Source organism: Gobius niger (genome assembly GCF_951799975.1).
Source record: "Gobius niger genome assembly, chromosome: 19".
NCBI classification, from domain to species: Eukaryota; Metazoa; Chordata; class Actinopteri; order Gobiiformes; family Gobiidae; genus Gobius; species Gobius niger.
The window spans coordinates 3294103-3319999 of record NC_136870.1 but is presented as its reverse complement, the minus strand read 5'-3'; the positions used below and the strand labels follow the sequence as shown (position 1 = coordinate 3319999).

The 25897-nt window shown below is 42.2% G+C and overlaps 1 protein-coding gene across 1 annotated transcript in view; it reads right to left on the bottom strand.

Moving 5' to 3' along the window:
• Positions 1-22408, bottom strand: part of dnah9 (dynein, axonemal, heavy chain 9) — a gene marked incomplete at its 3' end in the record, with an annotated part of 755285 nt that extends 732877 nt beyond the window's left edge. The window contains exons 1-5 of the mRNA XM_079578063.1: positions 21967-22408; positions 16706-16902; positions 13756-13914; positions 10321-10451; positions 8626-8837 (exon numbers count right to left, since the gene is read on the bottom strand). Coding sequence (XP_079434189.1) covers positions 8626-8837; positions 10321-10451; positions 13756-13914; positions 16706-16902; positions 21967-22338 — 1071 coding nt within the window. The 5' untranslated portion in view covers positions 22339-22408. The remainder of the gene's footprint in view (positions 1-8625; positions 8838-10320; positions 10452-13755; positions 13915-16705; positions 16903-21966) is intronic.
• Positions 22409-25897: the final 3489 nt, after the last annotated feature.

Here is a 25897-nt window from a genome sequence, read left to right as displayed (position 1 = left end):
CTTTGAAATCGCTTATGGAAACTTTCCCACCGCTTTACTTTCACCACGTCATGGACACGTGTTTCTGTCAAACAGAACAAAGTTCAGAACTGAAGCCTTTACCTGACACAGGCAGGTCAGCTGTCGTCTTGTTATTTACCTGTGCCCTGCTCCTGCTGCTGCATTATCACATGTGTCTGTCACACATCTGTCTGTCGCACATCTGTCTGTCACACAGGGGCTTTAGAGCTCGAGGCTCTTTTTTCTAAACTCAAGAAAACCAAACATGCTAATGATGCGAGTCCATAAACCCAGCCTCCTGTGAGAGGAAGTAATGGATAAGAATGTACTGTGTTCAAGACAACAATGTAAGGGGAAAAAGTGCACTTTCTAACTCGACCCACCCACACCAGACGCTTGCTGTATATGTTGTATATTTGAGGTACCTGAGTATTAGAATATTGATCAAATGTTTGAATGGTTTGACAGCACCAGCATAAATCCATCGTCCACAGTCATCTACATTTACCATCACTTTTGTTCTGAAACATCCACCTGTCCCAGGACGACAGGTACAGATGAGCATGTTTAACTTGTACGAACCACTGTCCTTTTTGGTCAATGTTAAACTGTGCACTGTCATCCCACACCATAGTAGACATAATAAGAACAAAAAACACAACTAAAGCACTGCGCATCTTTTGGACACAGTTAATGATGGACACACAGCGCCACACTGTGGACATTCTCTGTAATTATATTCATTTCATAATTCTATAATTGAATAAATCAATAAAGTGAAGCCCAAGAAACAAATCAGAACATAAAGCCTCGGAAAACAATTATAAATGGCACATGTGTAATTAAAACAGGAGTGTTTCAGATTCACATTCCGCTGCTCTTCGAGGACACAAAACACTCAGTAGAAAACACAGCATTCGAATGCCCCATGAGGCAGTTTAGGGATGTTCCACAGGGTTCTCTCCAGGATTTCTCACAGCGTAGGGGCAGTTGGAAAAGTAGATCTCTCAAATACTAATTATTTCCTCCATTTTGAGGGCCACATTTTCTGAAGACACTGTAGTTTTTAAAATCTTAATTACAGCCTTCAGCCCTGTTCACACGGGATTAGAATTACCCGGGACGTCGGTAAAACTAAAATGACCCCAGGACGTCGGGTCATTTTATGTGCATTCACACGGATCCGCACTGTCAGTAATTCACAAGTGTTTACTGACTTTTTTACACAAATGATGGATAACTAATGAACAGTGAATGGTAACAACAAGCGTTTTATTTAGCCTATTTGTGATGCGAGCGCTGACTCAGCAGGTTTTCTCATGTGAGGCTTTGCTTTCAGCGTCAGGTCTGCAGGATTTAACTGTTTTCTTTCTCCTTTAATCCGTTCGCTTGGAAACAACCTCCTCCGGCTAAACTCTGCACCAAACGCATCCAAACTTTCCTGAGAGTCTAATGTTGATTTGTCTAACGTTGCCGTGACAACGGGGCGGTTCTTTTGCACAAGCTCGATTCAGACATATATCTTCGATGATAGAAGGTGTTTCACACGGGGTGATTACTTTGTGGGCGTCGGCTTCAAAACTCCCGCGCTCTGTCCGCCTACTTGACTAGTCAAGACTAGTATCGATTTAAAAAGAAAAAACAAGAGAAAACCCCCTGACACTGGTAGAAATCACAGCATCCTATGCTGGTTCATGATTAACCGGTTAACTGTTACTAATTGAAATCTCTTTTCCCGTGTCAGCTCTGCTGAGTGCGTCTGATATATTTCTCACAAGTCTTCTCTGTTATCAGAGCCTCGTCAGCAGATTGATGAAGTTTGGCGACACTTTGGAGCGGACACTGACAGTCGGCTTGTCCACACGTCACACATCAGTGCGCTCACCTGTTCTTCCACCGTGCAGCAGATCCACTTCAACACAGCACTGGATTCAAAGTCATGGCATTTATTAAAACAAAGCTGTGTGGAAACAAAAATACGAGAGATACGACAGGCGGCAACATGAGGTGCCAAACACAAACACGTTTTACTTTTTTACTTTTCTCATTAGACTCACAGCCATTTAGTGACATTTCACTCAAAGAGCAGATTTCTCAGTGAAATAAGACAGGACATGGACTCCTGCCTCTGATCGTAGTTTCCAACACTTTCCATACAATACAGCAGTTTAGTGTTTTACGTCTGGACTACCTACAGGAGTCATAGATGCTGTAGATGTAAAGGTAAATAATGGCACATCCTGTTAGACGTCCCATACGCAGATACTTTATGATCATGAACCTTCATAATGGGCCATGGTCATTTTGTTTAGTTGCAAGTCGACCCACGCAGGGATACCAGGGTCACAAGCTGACTGCCCAAGTTTGAAGAAAATGCAAAAGAGGGTTTTTGTTGAAGCCATGAAGAAGCCTCTCCATGTTTAAGCTGCAGTGTTGGTATATTTAAAGCATAAACTATTAGGTTCAAACCGGCTTGTTTAGGGAGATTTGGGAGCTGCAGTCGGGGCGTGATTTTGTCTGTGTGTATTTACATACACATTGTGTTGGATGGACAAAGATTGTTTCAGACGAGCTGAACTGTGAACATGTTTGGAAGTGGATTTATTAATCACGGATTCTGCGGCGCCGCTTCCTCATGAAGAGCCTTGATAGAAAAGCAGCGACAGCGGGACAGAGACGCTGCTTTGCTCCCAGACAGGACCACACTTTGGCCACGGCAGCCTCAGCGTTAATAAAAACTTCAAACAGTAAGTTCAGTGTCTTTTTATTACGGTGGATTTTGCGTTTTTCGTTGATCTCTGACGTCTCGCTCTGTTTCGCGTTACGCTCGTCTCCTGTTTCCTGTTGTTGTTTGGAGAGGAGGCGCCGCTGCTTTGGTTTGCGTTGTTGACACATACTTTAGTGAACAGATGCCACACAAAAAAGGCAGTTTTATACAAACGCCTGTTGTGGATCAGTTTCTGTGAGTGAACTCTGAAACCCCACACACATGACAGGACAGGGGGAGCTTTACAGCGGGATGGCTTTTCTAAATAAGATGTAAATGAGCCCTATTGTCACTCCGAGAGAGGTGAGAACAGCCCAAAAGTTTAGAGGCCGATTCCTCTCTTTGACATATTTCCACTTCCTAAACTCAACTTGCCACATCTTCTCCAAATATGATCAGATTTCCATGTGTTACACATTGTTGGAAACCTTGGAGACGACACTTTCACAAGCTCTGTCCCGCTCAAAATGCCCCAACACCGAGTTGTGTCCCCCGTTATCGTGATGGGTCACAAATGTGCATCCCTAGGGTAAAATGCTACGAGGGTAATAGAAGGTCAGGATTAAAAGTCCTTTATTAGCCACAGGGAAGTTTTGATCTTCATCCGGACTTATAATTAAAGAAGGAATAAAACTTGTGTGCTTAAACACCCATGGGTGAGGTCATCACGTCAACAGTGCATGACCCAAGTATTTCAGACCAAAACACCAAGACCTCCACACTCAAAAATAAATTTACTCAATTGGAAGGAGCACAGTTGTTCTATGTATGTGAAAGTTATGGTCTGGTCGCAAATGAGTCGGTACAAAGAGCCGGCTGTTTAAAGTCAACAATGAGAGTCTTAACTGCGGGCGGATTTTTTTCTTTTTAGAGTTGCTTGTTTATTGCGCTCCACATGCACGGCTCTGTGCTACACTCGCCTCAGAGAGAAAAAGACAACGGCAAAGACTCAAAGAGTAAGAGAATTGGGTCAGAGAGACAGACAGAGAGGACGATCTCTACAAACATAAACTAATCCAATAATGTAGTAAGGACATCTGTAGCTTCGATGTACTTTTTATTTTACAACAATCCACCTCATATTTTCGGTTAGATTCAATTAAGCTGGGTTTGTGGCGTGAAAAGAGCCGAAAATCCCATCACTAGCACAGGAGCCAGTATCTGTAATAATGCATGGTATAAAGGGAGACGGCAGTAGGCTCGCACTCAGACATGCTTCCAACTTCCTTCAGTGGAATATTACTTGGCCTGGGGCGTTCTGTCTCACACCACTGAATGAACTCTCGCCCAGAGGCACTCCAGCCCCGGCTGTGCCCACAGAACAAGTGGCTGAAACCTGCTCCAATTACTGTGGAGCGTATGCCTGTTGGTTAAAACAACATTTTCCTTATGTACAATTATGGAGATGAAAGCTGAGAAAAATGCTAATCACTAACCACTGATGTGTAACACAGAGGAAACAAAGAAACTCGTGCCTGTCCTGATGAGAAAATGAGATTAGACGAGATACTGAGTGGTGGAGAAATGAAACAACTGCATGTTAACTGCCTTCAATATAATAAAACCGGACATTCTGCTCTCCAAACAACATCAGGGACATAATCCCTATCTGATTCACTGCATCTTTCCTCATCAGCAGAGTCCAGCCGGTTAAAGTAAACGATACACTCTCTGCCATTACAGCTTCCATAGATCCCCCAGGGCTGTGTCAGTTCACCGCTGCTGTTCACCATATACACTGACGACTGTCGCACCACTTCAAATTATCAACACATCTTCAAATACTCTGATGATCAGTCCTGGTGACCCTCCTGTCAAACACTGACAGTCCTGGGCTGCACCAGCAGGGCGGCGACAAGGTTATGATGTGGAGCCAAAACAACGCTCTGCAAATAGACACCAAAAAAACAGAGGAGGCAGAATTTACTTTCAAACTGGTAACTACAGCTCCCACTATCATCAAAAACGAGCCAATCGAAGTCCTGCGTGGAGTCCTTCAAATATCTGGGTGTGGTGTTAGACTGGTCCTTGTCTTGGAAACACCACATTGACTTCATCTGTGAAAAGACTAAACAAAGAATAGTTTCCTCCGTCGTCTGTCAGAGCGTCACGTCAGGTGAGGCTTCTACTCTTCACGTCTGTGATTCCTGCAGTACTGTAGTACCTGAATGTCCTGCAGTACTCTAGTACCTGAGTGTCCTGCAGTACTCTAGTACCTGAGTGTCCTGCAGTACTGTAGTACCTGAGTGTCCTGCAGTACTGTAGTACCTGAGTGTCCTGCAGTACTGTAGTACCTGAGTGTCCTGCAGTACTGTAGTACCTGAGTGTCCTGCAGTACTGTAGTACCTGAGTGTCCTGCAGTACTGTAGTACCTGAGTGTCCTGCAGTACTGTAGTACCTGAGTGTCCTGCAGTACTGTAGTACCTGAGGGTCCTGCAGTACTGTAGTACCTGAGGGTCCTGCAGTACTGTAGTACCTGAGGGTTCTGAATGTTAGCACGGTAGCGCAGCGGTTAGCACTCTCGCTTCACAGCTAGAAGGTCCGGGTTCAATTCCACCAGGGACGGGGCCTTTCTGTGTGGAGTTTGCATGTTCTCCCCGTGTCTGCGTAGCTTTCCTCCGGGCAGTCCGGTTTCCCCTACCACTAAAAACATGCACAATAGGCCAGGATGAATGATGTGTGAGTGAATGTATGGTGGTGGTCAGAGGGTCCGTTGGCGCAGATGTGTGTAGTCGCGAAAGCGCCTCTGACAGGCTCCCCCAGGGGAAACTGAAGCTACAAACGTAGCTTTCCACCACCGAGTATGGAGTGAATGTACAATTGTCTCATGTAAAGCGCTTTGTGACCATGTCTGTGAAAGGCACTGTATAAATAAAGATCTTCTTCTTCTTCTTCTTCTGCAGTACTGTAGTACCTGAGTGTCCTGCAGTACTGTAGTACCTGAGTGCCCCTGGATGGCCTGTACGAGGATGCCTACCATAACGCCACACGTTACTTTCTGGAGTAGTTCCAGCACTTGGTCACTCCCTGCTCCAAAGGGCTCTTTCATTTGACCCGACAGCAGCGGGGTTTCGTTGTGTGCTGTCGACTTCCCGATTTTCCAGTAAACCAGGGCAGCGCCTAATGCAACACGCAGGTGTCCCGTTATCTACCAACCACCTCCAACATACTGCTATGGGTGTTCAACAACGCCTCATCCTCTCCATAGGCCACGCCTCCTCCACCACCTGGATTTTCCTACTCGCAAACTCTGTGTCCAGATCACTTTGGGTGAAAATGTTGTTTTCTCATACAATGGTGGTTGAAGTGGACTTTGGGAGGTAATGGAACTGTAATTAGAAGACTCAGAACGTTACATTTGGTCGATATACTGTATATAGATGCATGTAACAGAAGGTGTTCTTATTGCTTTTTACTTGCTTTTTTTGTAAAAATTGTTGCGTATCAATTATGAATGAAACAAAAGTGGAAATCAGTCAGGGGTCAAGAAAGAGTGAGAACCCTTCTCATTCAGTCTTTGAGCTTTTTGCACTCTTTGGACATCTGCTTCTTGGACAGTCTCCCAACGAGATTCACAATAATTGTGAAGACGAAGCAAGGCATAAATGACATGTTGGTCATCTATGTTAATGTCCACTGGCCTTTACAGTGCCCAAAATCCTGCCTAGTCGACCAAATGCACACTCAGTTATCCTTCTGTTCCAGCAAAGAGAGGCCAAAATACTGCTCTTGTGCCCTTATTTGCATACTCCATATAAAGGAGAGGTTACGCTGGCGTTTATAAAAATGTCCAAATAATGACGTCCTTTATCTGGATGCATGTGGCCAGAAGGCCCAAATGCAAATATCTGCGTTCATAAAAATACCTGAGTACGTGTGGACTGGGCCTAAAAATGTCCAGCGTCTGTGCAGCTCTAATGTGGTGTGGATTCCATCCCATGAGCCTAGAGCATGGAACCAAGAGCAGCCAGTGGTCAGCAGACCTAAAGGCTCTGCTGGGGGTGAGTGGACTTAATAAAGTGAGTTACAGTAGTCCAATCTCCAGGTTATAAAGGCATGTACTGTTCATTCAAGTTCTCTATGGGCTTTACATTTAAAATCATAATTAAAATGAATTAAAGAAAAACATGAAAGAATATAACTTTAGTTTCCTCTTTCTATTTAATCACTGTATTCACCTGAACGTCTGCAGACTGCATTCATCATGTTCTGACCAAAGCAAAACTCGCCTCTAAAATGTAACTCGTCTCGTTCCTCTGTACGACATGCAGAAAGCCTTTGTGGAGCTCCTTTATTTGAGCTGTGGACGTTACAGCACGCAGTGATCAAAAGCCACATTCTGTTCTCATCTCACTCCTGTGACATCAGAACAGCCGGGGATTTAGAGTGCCTTCAACAGTTGTTTACAGCAAAGTGTGTTTTGGGATGAAAGGCTTCTGAGGCGAGCAGAGCTTGTTACAAACACCTCTCATTCTAACACCGTACATCAGTCTGCTGCAACAACCTCCACCATCTGAAGACTCCTCTGACAAAACAAGACTTCTGCTCCAAATCAGGAGGTGAAGTTAGAAGCAACCGAGCTCTTCAACATGTTCCCTATTTAAATACAGTTACATGAGCCTTTACATGATTCTAGTACAGTCACACAAAATTAAACATGTTGATTTAAGTGGATAAAAAGGGGAACTATATTGCAAGGCGTAATAACACTAGGAGCACTTCGACGTCCGCGCAGTAAAGTCGAAGTTGCCTTGCAATATTGTTCCCCTTTTAATCCACTTAGAAAATGGACATGTTTAGTTTTGTGTGACTTGACTTGGATTGTGTGCAGGCTCATGTGACCGTATTCAAATAGGAAAATATGGAAGAGCTGCTTCTAACTTCACCTCCGTTTGCCCCATAGAGGAGAGGCTTTTGCTAACGGCGTCAGTGCTCTGTTTACATGGCTGAGCGCACACACAACGACCAGACAGTTACACATCAACTCGTCTAAGCAAAGGTAAGAACACATCACAGTATTTAAAAACATACTCCTTTAAGTATTTGTTCAAGTATAAGCCATTTTATTTGGTTAGGTTTTTGTTACACTCTTTATATAATGTTTTTCTGATGTCTGCCTACATTTTTCTGTCTTATAAGCCCATGTGGGCTGGGCATCTTGAGGTGCAAGATACCAAAAAAGAAATAAAGTAAACTAAACTAAACTAAACTAAGGTATCAGTGAGTACAGAAACCCAAACCTATATTAAATAGTGTTTTTTTGGGGGGCATTTGTGTAATCTGTTTTTTGCCTACGTAAAATCAAGCAGCATAAGTCACTGTGCGCTGACTTCATTTACTTTGCATAATGAGCCATGTGCCGTAAGTCTGACACATTTTGACAGACTTTGTTATTGTTTTTATTGATTTGCTGTGGTATCAGTGTGGTATTAACACTAGGCGAGCAGGTGAGCCCAGAACTGAACAGAAACTGAAATGTAAGACGTGAGGACCACGATATATAAGCAATAGCAGTTTTAGAAATATAGTTTGCTGACAATGAACTATTGCATGAAAAATATGTTATCTTAAAATAATGTTGGAATTGCAAAATTAATTGCAATTTCTAGCAGAAAAATCACAATTAAGTCTTTCATCAAAACCTGTTCTCAAAGCATCCTGGTCTTCATCCTAAGGCTACATCACCTCCGGTCTGTGCAGAGGCCACTCACCATAATAAAGCATGTTTTTGAGGTTTTATTCACAAATAAAAACACCATATCAAATGAATGTATGTATGTTTTTCAATCACTCCTGTCCTTCATTGATTAAAAAGGTGGAGGTGTGTGTGAGGAGCACAGAGTGGGCGGCACACAGACCTGCTGGATGAGCAGGTTGCACAGCTCCTGCAGCAGGACGATGATTCTGGCCGGGCGACAGTAGAATCGGGAGTGGGCCCACAGCAGACACACCGTGTGCATGAGAGGAGCCATCTGAGCCCTGACCTCCGGGAACTCCGCACTCTCCATCTCCTCCAGCAGGGGGCGCAGGGGCTTCAGGTACAGGCTGACGTCCTGCGCCTCCTCCAGGGCTGGGCAGCACAACAAACATCATGGTGGAGACTACATTGGTCACATCTGTTCACTGACGCCTGAGCAAAATGACTATGACAACCTTTAAGGGGCAAAAAGTATAGTAAATAAAATAAACAGACTCTAGTAAAAAATGTCCGCAGTGCTGACACTAGCAGTGCAGGTTTACAGTCAGAACAGTGCAAGTGGTTGATAAAGTGACGCACATACAGAGATGATTGTTATTGCACATGTTACTTTACAGTAGTGTTGCAGTCTGACAGCAGCGGGGATGAATACTGTAAAATAATCATATCTACAGTTTATCAGCAGAAAGTTTTGGTTTGGTCTTTAGTTGCTCTTTAAAGTCAATGGGCTGTTCACAACACGTTATTGTGCACAAATGTGTTCTTAACCTCTTTGGAAGGTTTTTGGCATTCACAAAACATGTTCTTAGCTGAAAACTGTAAGAAGAAACAGAAGAACAGTCTGGAGGACTCTTCCAGTTCTGTTCACGATCTGCGCCTGATGGAACCCAACTTTCTGAGTCACATATTTGTACATATTAAATCATGTATTAATTAATTCCAGAATGTAAATATAATTATAATAAATTACAGATGCCTTTACTCAGAAATAAGTTGGTAATATCACTTGTTTCCTACTTTTATTAATGTACCAATGTATTACTGCTAAAACCTTTGATTGCCGCCGTTCATAAAGAATGGAGCATTGAATGTATAAACGTAAGTTGATAAAGATGAACATTGGCCTCGATCCTGCGACCTCATGTTCCAGAGACGAGTGCTTTACTCATGGAGCTAAGCGGGCGGACTGACCCGTGGGAAGAGAAGGAAAACCCTGTAGTGATGTACAGGTCATATCTATTCAAACATTTGGTAACGAGAGCTAATTCTCCTGGTGCACAAAGGGTCCGGAGGGTCCTTGAGTGAGACTTTTTTTCTTTTTACTGGTTTTTAGTTTTAGATTCGTGTTTGGTCATTCATATCCTCTCTGAGTGCCTTTTGTGTGCTGCACTTTTTTGTCCTTATATGGTGAATCAGAGGCGGGGTGACATATGCTAATTAGTCCTAACATGCACGCGTATTCACCAAACTCAGAACACACGTGTGAAGGATTTCCTACACACAAATATAACAAGTCAAATATAACAAGTCAAATGGATCGTAAACGCACTTTAGTTGTTCAGAAGTTGCGGAGTTAAGGAAAAGTTGGGAAGGCAATCACAGATTATTGGAATAGTTCCGGGAAGGTTGTGGGCTTTTGGAAAAGTTGCAAAGCCACACTGACTTCGCGGAGTTTGCTTTGTTTTGTGAAATCCTGGAGGAACTCATTAGTTATGATACAAAATGAACTATAAAAGACAGATTGTTCTTTTATGAAAAGTAACATTTAAACCAGCCGTCCCTACGTTTGGATTGGAAGTTACCTGAAGACACACACAAAGACATCAGAGAGGATGAAGGAGGGCTGAGCTTTTACCTGCCAGGACGGCCCGGAGCAGGCCGCTGAAGGACGGGGCATAGCTGCTCTCGACAGCCTCCAGCAGAGCGGCCATTTTCTGAGCTCTGCATGACGTCAACTGGGAATAGATGCATTCCACGTCTGCAAGCCTGTGAGGACAGAGACAAAACACAGAGAGAAAACAAACTCATTCAGTCTCTCCTATTTTGGGGGATTTTATCACCAATAAAAACCAAGACAGTGGTCTCCTGTGGATGAGTCTGCTTCTTCACTCCCAAATGATTTGATCACAGATGATTTCTCCTTTATAACCGGCATGCCGATAAAATGCATGAAATCCTTTAGAAGCACATTTTCCACAGGTGAGATGTGGCACTTGGATGCACCAATACCAGTATCAGGTATTTGTACTTGTACTCTTAAAGCTGCACTACCTGAAATACTCATCAACCCTGAAAGTCACAGGTAGTTGAGTCAAATCTCTCAGCTGTTGCCTAAACTCGTTTCTAGCTCTCATTAACCCTACTGCACATCCTTGTGATTGTTCACAAGTTCATTTGTGAACAACTGATTCACTCATTGTTCACATGAGTGAATCAAAAGCACATGGAGGTCACATACGGGACAGAGCTGAGGCATGAACCAGACGGACCAATGCTAAAAACACTGAGCTAATTTAGCTCCTGACTTCTGGAGGAAAACATCAGGCACAGGGTCTGGTATTCTGTCACAAATAATCACATCCCATTTGCTTTGGACAAGTCCAACCTAAATATGTTTGAAGAAAATACAGGTGAAACTCGGAAAGTTAGAATATGGTTCAAAAGTTCATTTATTTCTGCTATTCAGCTTAAACTGTGAAACTAAAATATGATCGACTCATTACATGCACAGTGAGAAAGACTTTATTTGTTATCATTTTGATTATTATGGCTCACAGCTTCTCATAAAATTTGAATATTTTGAAAATGGACTAAGCCATAATCTTCAAAATTATAACAAATGAAGGATTGACATATGTCATTTTGCATTTCAGTCTATCATATCTTAGTTTCACCTTTTAAGTTGAATTACAGAAATAAATGGACTTTTGAACGAAATTGTAACCTGTTCATCAGTATTCAATAGTTCCGTTCTCTTTGCTTGTTGGACGCATATACAGAGATCTTTTTAACACTTGACTTTGCTTGATTTTCAAGGTGTAAAGTGGACATAGACGGGATGGTGGCTGCAGTCCGTATTTCAGGATTTTCAACATTTCCAACAACTATCGCCACATCCAAAGGGCTCTTATTTCACTTCAATGAAAACTGTTCATCTTGTCCAGCTGTCGTAAGGTTCCTCACAACTGCAGAACTAGGCGTGTCCACAAGATGATGCTGCAGGCCCTCTTCAGCGTGTCATTCCACAAATAAACTTCATCTATTGTTCTTCAAAGGACCTGGATTTAGTTGAAACCGTCAGGAGACAAGTAGTGAAACTTTCTTTGTCCAGCTAGTCATGTCAGCCCAAAAAGTTGAACCGCCCGACACTGCAAAGAGAACATTTGATAATCCTCTACACCAGTCAGGAGCTGTGAAGCGTGGCCTTTTCCCTCCCTCTGTCTCCATCTCTGTCCCAGAGCGACATGAAGGGCTCACGACATAAGGTTATCTTAAAGCTGGGATAGATTCTGATTTTTCTTGTTCAAACTGTGACATTTTTAGTGTATGTAGCTCTCACATCCCCCTGCACATCCAAATCATTCCAGGAAATTAATGATGTGCACGTGTCACGCCTGTGTTCAGCTTTGAGCAACAAAAAGTCAGGTCCCCCAGGCTTGTTTGGACACAGTTTGATGAAAACAAAAGCTTGTGATGTGGAATATACATTGATCTGATAACTGACAGCCCTACATCGTGTCTGTATTTGAGTCTTTACTCTCTCTAGTGTCAGGGAATCCTAAGAGATTAGCATCTTATTTAATCCAGCCTGTTTTCCGTGGACTGGAGGAAGAGTGGAGCTTCCCCTCCTCCGTCAGAGACACAAAGTGCTGTAATGAAAGGCTTATCTTGACTGTAGAACACATAAACTACAGCAATTGGAATTTGTATTGACACTAGTGGCCATTAAGAAATCCCTGCTCTCACATTGTTTGACTACAAAAAGAAGATAGTGCTTCTCCGCTATCTTTTAATGGGGCAGTGGAGGGGGTATTATAATAGATCAGAAGACAATAGGGAGTGTACGTTCTATGTTGTTTAAATCAAATCTACAAAGAAACTTCAGAGACAGTTTAAAATAAGCTAGTACATCGACACAATTTATTATACTATATATATTTATATTCCCTTCAGAAATCGGATTATCCAAAACACCGGGTTCTACATGAGTCAGGGCCATTTGAGATTTTAGAGCAACTAAAATATCTCCCTTGGCCTTCAGTCAGACCCAGCTGCTGAACCAGACCACTGAACATGACTGCACCTCAGAGTCAAAGTTATCCATCCAACCATCCATCCATCCAACCATCCATCCATCCATCCATCCATCCATCCATCCATCCAACCATCCATCCATCCATCCATCCATCCAACCATCCATCCATCCATCCATCCATCCAACCATCCATCCAACCATCCATCCACCCATCCAACCATCCATCCAACCATCCATCCATCCATCCATTCATCCAACCATCCATCCATCCAACCATCCATCCATCCATCCATCCATCCATCCATCCATCCATCCATCCATCCATCCATCCATCCATCCATCCATCCATCCATCCATCCATCCATCCATCCAACCATCCATCCATCCAACCATCCATCCATCCTTTCTTTTTCTTCCACTTTCTGGGTCGTGGGGGCAGCTGTTGGAGCATTGCACCAGCCCCTGATGGCTCCTCCTGCAGGTGGTGGGTCCACAGGGAGGACGGCCTCATTCAAACCGGGCCTGTTGGTCTCTCATAAGGGGCTTCTGAACCGCTCTTTGTCTGACCCGTCACCTAGGACCTGTTTGCCCTGGGAGACCCTACCAGGGGCACGAAGCCCCCAGGATCATTCGGGTGCTCAAGGAGACAGTTTAGTCAATATTTCAAGCTGGGACTCAAACCCACAACTCTGAGGATGGAGCAATGTTCTGCATATGTGCAGCAGCTCTAACCACTCCACTATCAGCTGAGCACTGTGCTTTCACTTTTAACTCATTTGGGATTATTTCAGGGATCTCTTTTGTGATTTTGTAATTTTTCATCTTTTAATATATCTTTAAGTCTTAACATTAGTTTTATTTTTTGCTTCCCCCTCCTGGAACTGCCACCTTAACGTGATGGAGGGGTTTGAGCACCTGAATGATCCTGGAGCTCTGTTGTCGAGGGTCCTAGGTGACGGGTCAGACAAAGAGCGGTTCAGACGTCCCTTATTATAGACCAACAGGGCCGGTTTCAATGAGGCTTTCCAGGCTGACCTGTTGTCCCAGAAGAGCAGCTCGGTGAGGGGTGTGGGGTGTGTGCCGCGCAGCAGTTCTTCTGAAGAGTCTCTCCTGAGGACCGCGTGGACCTGCTGGCTCCAGTCGATCACAGCAGACTCCAGAGAATGGATCAGGCTCTTATCCACCGCCTCCACACTGTCAGGAGAACAGTTCAACATTCAATATGTGCACGAGCGAAGCATGCTCAAACTGACACATCACACTCAGACATTACAGCTTTTCTTTTAGTTCTACTCAAACTGAATTAGATTTTGGATAGTTGACATTGTAAAATGTTCGAGAACTAATTCCCCGTCGTCTGCAGCTGCAAAATGAAAAGAGCAAAGACCAAGTAGGGCTGTCAAAAAGCACCTCCCATTTGTTTAAGTGTATCGGTTCCCGTGGGATATTCAGCCGTTTTATTCTTAAAACTCTCAAAAAAAGAAATGATTGTATGCGAGCTGTTCACAGACAGACACAGACATGTAGTCACACTGTGATGTGGACTCATGTTCAGTCACTTTTAACATTGTTTGGTGCTTTGCGACAGCAGGGACTGTTACTGTTTAATAATATAGTATGTGTTTTTATTTTATTTCGGCGTGGTATTGGTATCGAGAATGGAGTTTTATTTTCAGTATCGAAATCGAGAGCTGTTTTGGGAGGAGTGAACCTGAGGAGTGAAGCTGATCTGGTGCTATAGGTGCTCTGAGTGAAGGAGGAGTGATGGAAAGGACTGTTTTACAGATAAAAAGAAGCAATGGTGAGTCTGAAAGGGGGCGAGTGACGAAACAGAATAGAACGAATGTTTGCAGACGTTTATTTATGGTTTCATATTCTGTGAAACCTGGGGTCATATCAAGCTTACTTACTTCCTACGACATAAGAAAAGTAATACCCCACTCAAACTTCACCTCAGTTCAGATAACAACCCGTGTCAGAAATTGCCTGGCTAACGCCATGCTGCTGTGTGCGCTCAAATCATTTGGAACTGCACAGTGGCCTGGGGACCATGGCCAAAATTTTCACATGGATTTGGGACCAATCACAGAACGAGGAGGGACGGCGAGATGATGACACGCTATACGATATACGGAAGCTTGTAGTTTGTTTACGGATAAAACATTATTTCAAAAAAGTGTATTTACAGATCAAACATGACAGCAGCAGACGCGACGCTATTGTTCGATCAAGCTTTAGACCTTGTTCTAAACAGTTTAGCTGAAAGTTTACAGCGGGTACGTCATACATCATCGGATACGATGATACGATTGGCTGTGGCCTCGTGCAGACGCATGATAGACATTCGTAGCGCCCAATAGACGGCAATGGACGATCGCTAATCACACCTCTCCTACTGGTTCACAGACTAAACACTTGTGATTTTAGGCTGTGTCAGAAACGCACTGCTCTATGATTTTGTGTTGTTGAAAAATGTTACGTCACATCAGTAACCTCAGCATGAACATGGACATGAGGTCCCCATGACCCCACAGGACAGGAGATTCTGTTGCTTTAGAAGGCTACTGCACTAGTACTCTTATTAAAGTATTTACCATTCAAAACACCATTGTACTGTAGCTTTACATATTTTAAAGCAGTGGCAAGTTTGCAATGTGACGGGCAGATTTTCTTCCTTGTCAAAAGTCCTGGGGCCGAATGTTGTACATCATAATTGACCCAAGAGTGGGTTTGGGGGTGAATTTGAAAGGAAAGGACAGCGCTCTCTGCATTTCACAGTATTTGATGTCTGATGTGTGGAATAATCGTTCTCAAAATCATCTTGGGGGCCAGAGGTTTTAAACTAGAGGGACGGGTTTTGCCCCTGGTCTAAAGTAATGGCACCAGAAACAGAATAGGCTCTAAACACCTCTGGTTGTAACTGAGCAGAAAGCCTTTTGTTTGATTATAAGAGGGAAACAATGCTAATGTTTACTCACCTGGTCTTTGTCTCCAAGACAACCAGGTAACCAAGACTTTTCCCTGCGACTTGACTAAGATTATTGTGAAGTAATAGTGCTCTCTTGATTATCTACGTAAAGTGGTTGGCTCTTGTTTCCACTGTGAGCAACTCGATTCAGGTTTGGGCTTTTTTGGAATAGAGATTTTGTGTTTCTTGTAAGTCTATAAGTCTTGTGAGTCTGTATTGTTTAGTTCAAGGGAGAATCAGAATGCGTCATAATTGTAAAATTTTGTTGACATGTTGAACTTGTTGGTGGTTCACCGTAGAGCTTTAATTTACTCTTTTAACTCTTCAATCACAGCACGTGGCCTTTGTGAAGCAGCAGAGATCATCAGGATCTCTCCCCTATTGTTATTTCCGGTCTGAATGCTTCACTCAGATTCCACATCGTCTGTTTTCCAAAGGATGAAATAATCAAAGCCCTAGTTCGCTCTGATTCACTTCTCTGTCTGACAAAATTGCATTAAAGGAGCTATACCCGATTGTACAAAGAAACAGGGTCACTCAAAATTCAAACTGCTATTTTCTGCTCCAAACTCATCTCAAACTTTCCTAATGCATTTACAACATCAAACACAGGGATTTAGTTTAAACCAGGTTTCACAACTTTCAGGGAGGAAAACTGCCACTTCACTATAAACAATGCCTCCTAGCCTGACATTTTATTTAAAACCAGTGTTTTTTGGATAAATGTCTCCTTTTACCATATACTAAAGGACAAAACACATTTTATTCCAATAACAGAAAGTAAGTAAGTAAGTACGTAAGTACGTAAGTAAGTAAGTAAGTACAGAGGGTGAATGGGGAAGTGTGGGGGGCTTTGTGAGAGCTAGAAAACAAGTTGAGGCAGCAGCTTAAGGTTTATGCTCAACTTATGTAAGTAACTGAGTAACTGAGTAAACCTTTGGCTACTCTGCCCCGCCCTTGTTACCCAGACGACCCTGTATTGGGAGGCTATGCTAACCCTGGTGTTTGCTGATCTACCTGCTGTCAGTCTCCATGGCAGCCTGCTCCAGCCTCTCGGCCCCGCCCGGAGGGGGCAGCAGCGTCTTGCCCTGGACAGATCCGGACATCACAAAGACGCTGGTCCGGAGGGAGTGCAGGTGGCGCCTGATGTCCTGGGACACCACATGCGGCCAGGCAGAGTGGTTTCTGCTGTTGGAGAGCAGCGGGACCACCACCTACAGGACAGCACAGATTATTGTTACCTGGGCAACATCTTTCTATGGATCATTTCACTGTCCGTCATTATTTATACATGGGCTGGGTGCCATATCGGTGCTTTAGCGATACTTGGTTTTCGATACCGATACCGGAACTCTATCATATCATAGCTCTATCATAGCTCTATCATAACTCTATCATAGCTCTATCATAGCTCTATCATAGCTCTATCATAACTCTATCATAACTCTATCATGACTCTATCATAACTCTATCATAACTCTATCATAGCTCTATCATAGCTCTATCATAGCTCTATCATAACTCTATCATAACTCTATCATAGCTCTATCATAACTCTATCATAGCTCTATCATAGCTCTATCATAGCTCTATCATGACTCTATCATGACTCTATCATAGCTCTATCATAACTCTATCATAACTCTATCATAACTCTATCATAGCTCTATTATGACTCTATCATAACTCTATCATAGCTCTATCATAACTCTATCATAGCTCTATCATAGCTCTATCATAGCTCTATCATGACTCTATCATGACTCTATCATAGCTCTATCATGACTCTATCATAACTCTATCATAACTCTATCATAGCTCTATCATGACTCTATCATAACTCTATCACAACTCTATCATAGCTCTATCATAACTCTATCATAACTCTATCATAGCTCTATCATAACTCTATCATAACTCTATCATAGCTCTATCATAACTCTATCATAGCTCTATCATGACTCTATCATAACTCTATCATAACTCTATCATAGCTCTATCATAACTCTATCATAGCTCTATCATGACTCTATGATAACTCTATCATAACTCTATCATGACTCTATCATAACTCTATCATAACTCTATCATAACTCTATCATAGCTCTATCATAACTCTATCATAGCTCTATCATGACTCTATCATAACTCTATCATAACTCTATCATAGCTCTATCATAGCTCTATCATAGCTCTATCATAGCTCTATCATAACTCTATCATAACTCTATCATAACTCTATCATAACTCTATCATAGCTCTATCATAGCTCTATCATGACTCTATCATAACTCTATCATAACTCTATCATAGCTCTATCATGACTCTATCATAACTCTATCATAACTCTATCATAGCTCTATCATAGCTCTATCATGACTCTATCATAACTCTATCATAACTCTATCATAGCTCTATCATAGCTCTATCATAACTCTATCATAACTCTATCATAGCTCTATCATAACTCTATCATAACTCTATCATAACTCTATCATGACTCTATCATAGCTCTATCATAACTCTATCATAACACTATCATAGCTCTATCATAGCTCTATCATCACTCTATCATAACTCTATCATAGCTCTATCATCACTCTATCATGACTCTATCATAACTCTATCATAGCTCTATCATAGCTCTATCATAGCTCTATCATAACTCTATCATAACTCTATCATAGCTCTATCATAACTCTATCATCACTCTATCATAACTCTATCATAGCTCTATCATGACTCTATCATAGCTCTATCATAACTCTATCATAACTCTATCATAACTCTATCATAGCTCTATCATAACTCTATCATAACTCTATCATAACTCTATCATAACTCTATCATAGCTCTATTATGACTCTATCATAACTCTATCATAACTCTATCATAACTCTATCATAGCTCTATCATAACTCTATCATAGCTCTATCATAACTCTATCATAGCTCTATCATGACTCTATCATAGCTCTATCATAACTCTATCATAACTCTATCATAACTCTATCATAACTCTATCATAACTCTATCATAGCTCTATCATAACTCTATCATAGCTCTATCATAACTCTATCATAGCTCTATCATGACTCTATCATAGCTCTATCATAACTCTATCATAACTCTATCATAGCTCTATCATAGCTCTATCATAACTCTATCATAGCTCTATCATAGCTCTATCATAGCTCTATCATGACTCTATCATGACTCTATCATGACTCTATCATAGCTCTATCATGACTCTATCATAACTCTATCATAACTCTATCATAGCTCTATCATGACTCTATCATAACTCTATCATAACTCTATCATAGCTCTATCATAACTCTATCATAACTCTATCATAGCTCTATCATAACTCTATCATAACTCTATCATAGCTCTATCATAACTCTATCATAGCTCTATCATGACTCAATCATAACTCTATCATAACTCTATCATAGCTCTATCATAACTCTATCATAGCTCTATCATGACTCTATGATAACTCTATCATAACTCTATCATGACTCTATCATAACTCTATCATAACTCTATCATAACTCTATCATAGCTCTATCATAACTCTATCATAGCTCTATCATGACTCTATCATAACTCTATCATAACTCTATCATAGCTCTATCATAGCTCTATCATAGCTCTATCATAGCTCTATCATAACTCTATCATAGCTCTATCATAGCTCTATCATAACTCTATCATGACTCTATCATAACTCTAGCATAGCTCTATCATAACTCTATCATAACTCTATCATAGCTCTATCATAGCTCTATCATGACTCTATCATAACTCTATCATAACTCTATCATAGCTCTATCATGACTCTATCATAACTCTATCATAACTCTATCATAGCTCTATCATGACTCTATCATAACTCTATCATAACTCTATCATAGCTCTATCATAGCTCTATCATGACTCTATCATAACTCTATCATAACTCTATCATAGCTCTATCATAGCTCTATCATAACTCTATCATAACTCTATCATAGCTCTATCATAACACTATCATAACTCTATCATAGCTCTATCATAACTCTATCATAACTCTATCATAACTCTATCATAGCTCTATCATAGCTCTATCATAACTCTATCATAACTCTATCATAGCTCTATCATAACACTATCATAACTCTATCATAACTCTATCATAACACTATCATAACTCTATCATAGCTCTATCATAACTCTATCATAGCTCTATCATAACTCTATCATAACTCTATCATAGCTCTATCATAACTCTATCATAACTCTATCATAGCTCTATCATAACTCTATCATAGCTCTATCATGACTCTATCATAACTCTATCATAACTCTATCATAGCTCTATCATAACTCTATCATAGCTCTATCATGACTCTATGATAACTCTATCATAACTCTATCATGACTCTATCATAACTCTATCATAACTCTATCATAACTCTATCATAGCTCTATCATAACTCTATCATAGCTCTATCATGACTCTATCATAACTCTATCATAACTCTATCATAGCTCTATCATAGCTCTATCATAGCTCTATCATAGCTCTATCATAACTCTATCATAACTCTATCATAACTCTATCATAACTCTATCATAGCTCTATCATAGCTCTATCATAGCTCTATCATAACTCTATCATAGCTCTATCATAGCTCTATCATAACTCTATCATGACTCTATCATAACTCTAGCATAGCTCTATCATAACTCTATCATAACTCTATCATAGCTGTATCATAGCTCTATCATGACTCTATCATAACTCTATCATAACTCTATCATAGCTCTATCATGACTCTATCATAACTCTATCATAACTCTATCATAGCTCTATCATGACTCTATCATAACTCTATCATAGCTCTATCATAGCTCTATCATGACTCTATCATAACTCTATCATAACTCTATCATAGCTCTATCATGACTCTATCATAACTCTATCATAACTCTATCATAGCTCTATCATAGCTCTATCATGACTCTATCATAACTCTATCATAACTCTATCATAACTCTATCATAGCTCTATCATAGCTCTATCATAGCTCTATCATAACTCTATCATAACTCTATCATAGCTCTATCATAACTCTATCATAGCTCTATCATCACTCTATCATAACTCTATCATAGCTCTATCATAACTCTATCATAACTCTATCATAGCTCTATCATAGCTCTATCATAACTCTATCATAACTCTATCATAGCTCTATCATAACTCTATCATAACTCTATCATAACTCTATCATGACTCTATCATAGCTCTATCATAACTCTATCATAACACTATCATAGCTCTATCATAGCTCTATCATCACTCTATCATGACTCTATCATAGCTCTATCATAGCTCTATCATCACTCTATCATAGCTCTATCATAGCTCTATCATCACTCTATCATAGCTCTATCATCACTCTATCATAACTCTATCATAGCTCTATCATAACTCTATCATAACTCTATCATAACTCTTGGGGACATTCCTTGCTCATTCCAAGGCTTCAGTTCTAATTTCTGGATATTTGGGAGCCGAGCCAGAACGGTTTGAAGAGCTTCCATTATTTTTGTATCTGCCGCCATTGCCAAACTACAAATCGGCGCAAATGCTTGACTTCACCTCCAAGCCCCGCCTTCCCCGCTAGCTGAATGGTTGGTTGAAATTCAACCGATGTAACGCGGCCACTGAGATCAGACCCAGATGTGCATGTAGGGAAATGATACTTGACCGTAGTTTACGGAGGCCAGGCTGCTGTCTTCTTCTATTCATCCTCCTACCTACAACCTAGGGATGTCCAAAGAGCGGCCTGGGGTCCAAATGCGGCCCTCAGACCAATTCATTGTGGCCCTCTGCCCTCTTGCTGAATCACACATCATCAGAGATCGTCATTTTTATTTGAAATGTAATAATTCTACACAATTGAAACTAACAATAAACATTGACAGAGCTGCATGAAGGCTTTGAGCATAAATAAAGGTAAGGGGCACAATTAAAACCTCTGCTAGTCGAAGGTTTTTCAGCACTGTCCACCGATGGCCCTTCACCCCGTGTGCGCTTCAATATGCGGCCCCTCATGAAAAAAAAAAGAACCCCTGGGAGCATCACGCGCGCCGCTTTTCGCAAGTGCGCGCGTCCTGTGCGACCTTTGGCTAACACAGCTGTAGGCTTTAAGACCAAGTCCACATGACATGCTCAGTTTGGTTCACTTCACAGTTCTCTGAGTCTATGTCTCGATAGGGTCTTACCTCGTCCACCAGGGCGGAGAAGTGCTCCAGCGGGGCGGCCGACAGCTCCCCGTACACCAGGCTGTCCTTCATGCTCTCGGCTTTGAGCGCGCCGCGGCTCCGCTTCACGAAGTACACCGCCTTGTTCCGGGACGAGGCTGAGAGGGAGAGCGCGGTGAAGGAGTGTGCGGGCTGCAGCGCTCCCGCGGCGCTCAGGGACAGCACCAGGGTCCTGCGCTCGGCCTGCTCCAGAAAGGCCTGGATGAGCTGCCGGTTGTCCTCGGCGGACACGCACTTGCTCCAGCGCTCGGCTTTGAGCTTCAGGGCCCTCAGGACATGCTCCTGCAGGAAGACAAGGCGCTGGTCCTCGGAGTCCGCCGGTGTGTCGTCCATATCCGCGGGCAGATGTGCACTGATGTCCCGGGACCCAGGCGCACTGATTGTATGGAGTCTCCATGGAAACGCTGTGTTTACAGGCTGCAGGCCTCACTGAGCGTCACACGTGTGATCCAGGGTCAGACTCATCCACTCCCATTGTTCTGCACAGGGACTTTCAGCGGCCGTTGTTAAGGTAAAGTTAGAAACTCGACACCAGGAGCCCTTTAGCCCGGGCCTTCTGCTCTATGATGATGATGATGATGATGATGATGATGATGATGATGATGATGATGATGATGATGATGATGATGATGATGATGATGTAGCTGAAACTGAAGAGGATCTGCAGAAAATGTTCAGTGTTTTTAAAATTGGTGCTTTAGATGGAGACTTAGTTATAAATCAAACGCGAAACGCAAATGATGCACTTCAGGAAAGGATTCACTCCACGAAGAACAGTTTGTACTTTTGGCAGTACCATTCTTGAGCATGCAGCCCAGTATAAGTATGTAGGATCTGTAATGAATTTATGATGTTTGACAGAGGTTCAAATCCCGCTTCAGTAGAGCCCTGGGTTTGTGATAAACAAGTCTAATATCTCATATCTAGTAACAAATCAAGTCTTTCTGTGGAGTCCCCAACTGCAGAGCTCCGGATTGTCTTTTGTAACTTTGCATTCTGTATTCATTTATCCTGTAGTGTTAAAACCATCAGATCCAATTTAATGTCAAACTTTGAACACAAATGGTTCAGTGGGATTATGGCTAAGCCACAGCTATGGACTTATTTAATAATTACTACTATTTTACTACTATTATTATTATTATAATACATAATAATACATGATTTACAAATGAAAGATGTATTTGAAACAGAGTTGTATGTAAATGTAAAGCTGACCTTGAACCAAACATCTCTGATGCTCAGTTGTGAACTGGCCTCCTCCCTCTGGCCTGAGACACGGTCAGGTTCTCTCAGACTCCTGAAGAGGACAGACTCTGGAGACTGAGTGAGTTAGGAGAGGCTGAAAGTGAAACTTATTATTGTGTTATCCTGCCCATGGTGTGATGATCTGAGAAATGTATTGTTTGGTGAATGATTTGTTCAAAAGCCTGAAATGTTCTACATCAGTGATGAAATGTTTCATTTGAATGTGTTTGGCTTCCTTTGTCTGTATTGTTTGTGCCTGCTGGTAACTGGTCCTTTGTTGTTGTTGTTGGTGTCTTATAAGCCCTCTGGGCAAGACATCATTGTTACAGCTATTCATTGTTCAAGTTGATTTCCGAGCACAATTCTTACACAAGGCAATTCAAAGTGCTTCACTGTTCGGCTACAGTACAGAAAATAACAAGGCAGATCAAATCAATCCAGGTTAAGGTGTATTTTATTTTTCCCCGTAGGGAAATTTATTCTCTGCATTTGACCTATACTCTGGGGCGACCTGGAGGAGCAGTGAGCTGCCAGCGTGGGCCGGCGCTCGGGGCCCCATCTCCATGATGTGGAGCCAGGCTGGTGGTCAGAATCACCTGGCTGGAGGATTTACCTACTGTACATGTTTTTAGTAGTGGGGAAAACCAGAGTACCTGGAGGAAACCTACACAGACACGGGGAGAACATGCAAACTCCACACAGAAAGGCCTCGTCCCTGGTGGGAATCAAACCTGGACCTTCTAGCTGTGAAGCAGGAATGCTAACCTGTAGCCTACTACCGTGCCATGATAATATAATCACTCTTTCAGTGTAATATTCACAGCTCCATAAATCTGTTCTCAGCCTGAGTCTGCACATTGTCAGATCAGGCCTGTTCTGGACGGTTCCAGTAGAAAACATGAGGATCCACCATTAGTTCTGAAACAAGCCGTTACTAACACAAGAATTCCAGTTTAGTGATGGGTTTCAAATGAAGCATTTCAAAAGCTACAAGTGGGCTCAGGTAAATCTCTTCAACATTATCCAAAGTTCAAATAGTGAATAAATAACCCTTCCATGAGGCAGGTCACAGAGGCTAAGCTCTCTGTTTGGACAATACAATGGTCACGACTAATTCACTTCATGCTCCTGCAGAACCAGTAACACTACACACTCTGACATGGGCTTGAAGGTGACCTTTCAGTGACCTGGCGGTCAGCATGGTACCATTGATCAAATGTACTTTTCATCAACCGTATAAAGCACAGTCTGTTAAATGTGCCTGTGTTTTTATGGAAGTGTGTGTGCATGTTTTGAGCCTGTCAAAGACGAATTGCTGTCGCCTTCGGGGACAGACAATAAAGTTTCTTCTTATCTTCTTATCTTATCTTAAATAACTATTGTTTTATGCTGCTGGTATAGAGTTTTGTAATTGTCTCGGGTACTGCAGATGGAAATGAGCTCCAACACCTAAAGTCTGGTACAAAGCATCTTTTCATGCTGATCAATGCACCTGTGCATCGTCCTTGTCAAATATATTAAATCTACTAATTACTGCGCCCTGCTGCTGCTGCTGCTGCTGCTACTGCCGGCATGGATCCTCACACAAGGTAAATGCTCTCAGCTAACACTGTGCTTTTCTACCTTCATCAGGCCAAGGAACCACTCAGCCATCATTTTCTGGATGGAATGTACGAGCAATCATGAGATACAGTTCCATCAGCAGTGAACACCTACCAGAAACCTCAAAAACAACTGATCCTGGAGCGTCATGGAGGCCGGCATGATGGAAAGTAAAGATGTCATGCTCACCACCCACACAGCTACATCGCCACGAAAAGGTCAAATATGGACTAAGATCAAGTGTTTTCACACCTCCCATTATGGACGTGCTGGGTCTTCCACAGGACCTCCTCCCAATGGAACGCCTCGTGAGGGAGGCGACCAGGAGGCGCCGAGATCGTGTCTCAGCAGACACACACACATCCCAAGGATCTGAGAAGTGTGCAGGACTGATCTAGGAGTCAATGTTTTGCATCTTTGCAGGTCAACAATGGGTCCAGGGTTGAGCTTCGTTCTCGCTCTAGAGTCTAAAGTCTGCGAGGCCCAGACGTGGGGTTTGGATGAGGAGGAAAATAGAGTGTATTTTGGTCATATTATCTGAAAAGATTGATGGAGAATATAAAGTAAGGACTGCTCCATGTCAGCCCATGTCTTCTGCGGCAGCTGTTCTGTGCACAGTGAAAGGAAATGTGTAGTGCTGTGGCGACATCTAGTGGTGGAGTTGATGCAGTGTAACTCACTGGCTGGCTGTCATTTGATGGGGTGATATTTTGGATTGTGTTTTTTTCTGATTTGAGTCCTGCAGAGGAGGAGCAGGGGGTGACACTCACCCACCACCACAAGGACCCCACCCAAATGGATTCATTCTTTCCAAACATGTATGATGTTTCTCCTCGATAACCCTCATCATATTTTTAAGACGATAACTCCCAGAGCAGAGGGCTCCAGCTGCCATAGAAGGTTGGTTTCTAGGGCAACAGAAGATTGAAAAATTAAAATGTATGCAAAATGTATAGATACAGACGACATTGCGTCATGGAAGGGGGCGTGGCCTCGCCGAGGGAGAAATAGAATCTTTTGGGAAACCCAATTTTGCACTCTT